The sequence below is a fragment of the Galeopterus variegatus genome, unplaced genomic scaffold (assembly GCF_000696425.1).
Source record: "Galeopterus variegatus unplaced genomic scaffold, G_variegatus-3.0.2 Scaffold1229, whole genome shotgun sequence".
Taxonomy (NCBI): Eukaryota; Metazoa; Chordata; class Mammalia; order Dermoptera; family Cynocephalidae; genus Galeopterus; species Galeopterus variegatus.
In genome coordinates this window covers 73,504-77,291 of record NW_007727340.1, presented here as the reverse complement: position 1 = coordinate 77,291, position 3,788 = coordinate 73,504, and the positions used below count along the sequence as shown (strand labels likewise).

At 42.3% G+C, this 3,788-nt stretch overlaps 1 protein-coding gene across 2 annotated transcripts in view; it reads left to right on the top strand.

Annotated features, from left to right (window-relative positions):
* Positions 1–3,788, top strand: part of ADHFE1 (alcohol dehydrogenase, iron containing, 1) — a 31,294-nt gene that overhangs the window by 13,529 nt on the left and 13,977 nt on the right. For both annotated transcript variants that reach the window (XM_008575730.1, XM_008575729.1), the window contains exons 9-10: positions 228–380; positions 2,198–2,296. In XM_008575730.1, coding sequence (XP_008573952.1) covers positions 228–380; positions 2,198–2,296 — 252 coding nt within the window. The remainder of the gene's footprint in view (positions 1–227; positions 381–2,197; positions 2,297–3,788) is intronic.

The following is a 3,788-nucleotide window of genomic DNA, read 5'->3' as shown; positions in this document are numbered from 1 at the left end:
GCCTTATGTAATCTTAAGCATACTGGTCAGAAACACTGTAGTGCTGTTAACTTAAACTTGACTGTGTTCATTTCTATAGTAAGCAACAACTACCATAGACAAGAGGCTGACTAGTGTAATGTAATGTGTTCACCAGCGCTAATAGCATATCTGCAGTTTGTGATCTGGATGGAGGGGAGGAGGAAGACAGCTCTTTCAGTCTGTATATTTTCAATATTTCTTGTTAGCCACGCCCTGGAGTCATATACTGCCCTTCCCTACCACATGCGGAGCCCCTGCCCTTCGAATCCCATCGCTCGGCCGGCGTACCAGGGCAGCAACCCCATCAGTGACATCTGGGCAGTCCATGCGCTGAGGATTGTTGCTAAATATCTGAAGAGGTATGTAACCCCGAAGGGGATAGAAACAGAAAAGAAAATCACATTCTTCCCTCACATGAAACATGGCATGCCCAATCCTGAAATATCCTGAGCAGGTCTGTTCACCAGAACGTCAGTCAGTGGATAGAGAGAAGCACCAGACACCAGCAGTCTCTGCAGGGACCCATCAGATGGGCAGATGAAAACTGGATCCTTCAGCTGAGGAGGCAAAATCTGCCAGGGGACAAAATAGGAGCCCCTAGTTTATGAAGGAGGCAGATAGAAGAAATAGAGGTTTGCTCATCAAAACCTCAAAACCAAAGCTAGGATGAGGGGAATGCCCTGTGAGATTTGGCTAGCCAGGGCGGGAATCGGAACCACACAGGCAGATATGGGCTGTGCCCAAGCAGGCCCTGCCCAGAGGCACATGGGATCCCCCCTGGAGCAAAATCACATGAACTGAATTTTAAAAATAAACGTGTAGAGCTTGCTGTCCCAGGAGATGTAAAAGGCAGAAAATGTAAAAGGATTCCTTCAAGATTTTGAGAAATTTGAATATAAATGCATACATACACGCATTCCTAGCCATAGGCTATGAGAGAGCCATAGGCTATGAGAGAGCATAGAGATGAAAGCCGATACCTGAGACACTGAGACACAGGCAAAGTGAGACTTGCTTTTTTATTTCTGCATAAAGGCCACAGTAGGTTAGGCCTAGACACCAACATGGTAGAGCCAGAAGCTGCACTGGAGAGGGGACCTTGGAATTGCATTTTGTGCTGGAGCAGGAGGAGGGGACCCAGAACTGTTTCAGGCTCATGGGAGACTCCCAGTGAAGCACAGCAGTATTTGACACAGATAATAGGAGCCAGTTGGCTTGCTAGGGACCGAACAACTTGGCAGAGCCACAGTGGCAGGAGAGGGAGTGAGACGGGCCAGAGGAAGGGCTGAAAGTCCTGTCATCTGCTACATCACCTTGTTTCTCAGGGAGGAAGGCTCTACTATTGACTTCTGGAAAGGACGCACAAACACATACCCATTCCAGATAAAAGGAGAAATAAGGCCAAGGTGCTTTTGTTTCATAACAGGAACCCTTACTCAAGGCAAAATCGTGAAAACCCAAGTGAAAGTGGGTTCGCTGGGCAGTCTTCAGGGGCCTCACCGGGGCAGGGTTTCCAGGCAGGGTGTGCAGGAAGGCTGAGCCCGATCTCGAAGGGCCTTCGAGAATTTGCTTTTGTGAACTGGCAGTACGGACACACGGAGCAAGCCAAGGCTCATCCTACATTAACATCCGATTTCCACAATAATATTAGAATAGGTGTACAGTTTCCACCTATTCTATTCTCAAAAGAGAATGGGTCTGATTTGGGTCAGTGTCACAGAGAGAAAGATGGCTGGCCAGGCTGGGTCTGGTGTGCAGGTAGCCCCAGGCGACTGGGCTGCCTTTAGCCGCCAGTCTGGTGCATTCTGAGAATGTTTACTCTATGTGCAGTCATAGCTGCCAGCAGCATCACTGACAAGTGAGGAAGAAGAATGCGTCTCAGGGCAATTTCCTAGAACAGCTCTACTACTGATCCAGGAGTCGGTGCTTTGTGTCCAACACACATGAGCAGCCTGACAGTTTATTTATTATGCCTTTGCTGAAATCATTGATGAGAAAATATGTTTCCCTTCGGTTTCCATTTAGAGGACAAGGCGTCATTTGAATAACTTGCCTAATTTTTCTTCCTACCAAGTAGCACTTCTTTTTTTTCCAGATCTTTCCCTAAGGTGGTTCTTTACTCAGCAGGAAGTGCCAATGTTGATGTGTTATTGTTAGGTATTTATATCATTCCCAGGGCTGTCAGAAATCCTGATGATGTTGAAGCAAGGTCTCAGATGCACTTGGCAAGTGCTTTTGCTGGCATTGGATTTGGAAATGCTGGTGTTCATCTGTGGTGAGCGAATTTGAGATTTTATTTCTTTACCCAAGCTATTGCTTTTAAATTTTAAAATGTTTATAATTCAGGACAGGTGGTCAAATTTAAACATGCTATAGAAGGAAGAAATTTAACTTAAGGTTCCTAAATATTTTCTTAATTTGAATGTAATTTATTGGGTTATGGACTTTTTATAATAGCTTTTTAAGACATAATTCACACACTATACAATTTACCTACTTAAAATGTGCAATTCAGTGGTTTTAGTATACTTGAATACACAAAATTATGCAGCCATCACCACTATCAATTTAGAACATTTTAGCTCCCAAAAAGAAATCCCATACTTCTTCTTAGCTATCCCCCACCAGTCTCCCTACCTCCTCCAGTACTAAGCAACTACTAATTTACTTTCTGGCTCTATAGATTTCCCCATTCTGGACATTTCATATAAATGGAATTATAGAATATGTGGTCTTTTGTGTCTGGCTTGTTTTATTTAGCATAATGTATCCAAGGTTTATACATGTATCAGTACTTCATTCTTTTTTATTGCCAAATAACATCCCATTGTATGGATATACCACATTTTACTTATTCATTCATCAGTTGATGAACTTTTGGGCTATTATGAATAATGTTGCTGTGAACATTGATGTACAAGTTTTTGTGTGACATGTTTTCATTTCTCTTATTATATACATAAGAGTGGAATGCTGGGTCATATGGTAATTCTGTGTTTAAATTTTGAGAAACTAGGGCTGGCCCGTGCTCATTTGGGAGAGTGTGGTGCTGATAACACCAAGGCCACAGGTTCAGATACCTATATAGGGATGGCCGGTTAGCTCACATGGGAGAGCATGGTGCTGACAACACCATGTCAAGGGTTAAGATCCCCTTACCGGTCATCTTTTAAAAAAATTTTTTAAATAAATAAATTTTGAGAAACTGCCAAACTATTTTCCACAGCATCTGCACCACTTTACATTCCCACCAGGAGTGAATGACAGTTCTGATTTCTCCACCTCCTCACTATGTGTTGTGGATTTTTAAAACGTTGAATGCAGGATTTTTTTCCCCCAATGTCTCACAAAAAGAGAGAGATCAGAATCTTTGACAATAGCCCAGAACTAATCTGTTTGATTGGAACTTTATTGGTATGTTGCTTTAAAATTGAAAACCAGTGAGTGTTGAAAATCGAGAATGGATCTTTGCTATGGCAGGTGCAATGGAATGGTCATCCTCAAACTCTGCTGCTGCTAGGAGCTAAATTGGTAATACCATTCCAAATAGCAAATGAGCAAAATGTACCCAGAGCCTGAAAAATATGTATACCTGTTTCCCACTGATTCACTTCTGCGATTCTAGCCTAAAGAAATACTCATGATATGATCAAAGAATTTGCTTATAAGGATTTTCACCTAAGTGTTATTATAATTGAAAAATTTAAAAGCAATCTAAATGTCCAATAGTTTGGGAATGGTTAACTGAAGTACAGTACTTAAAGAAT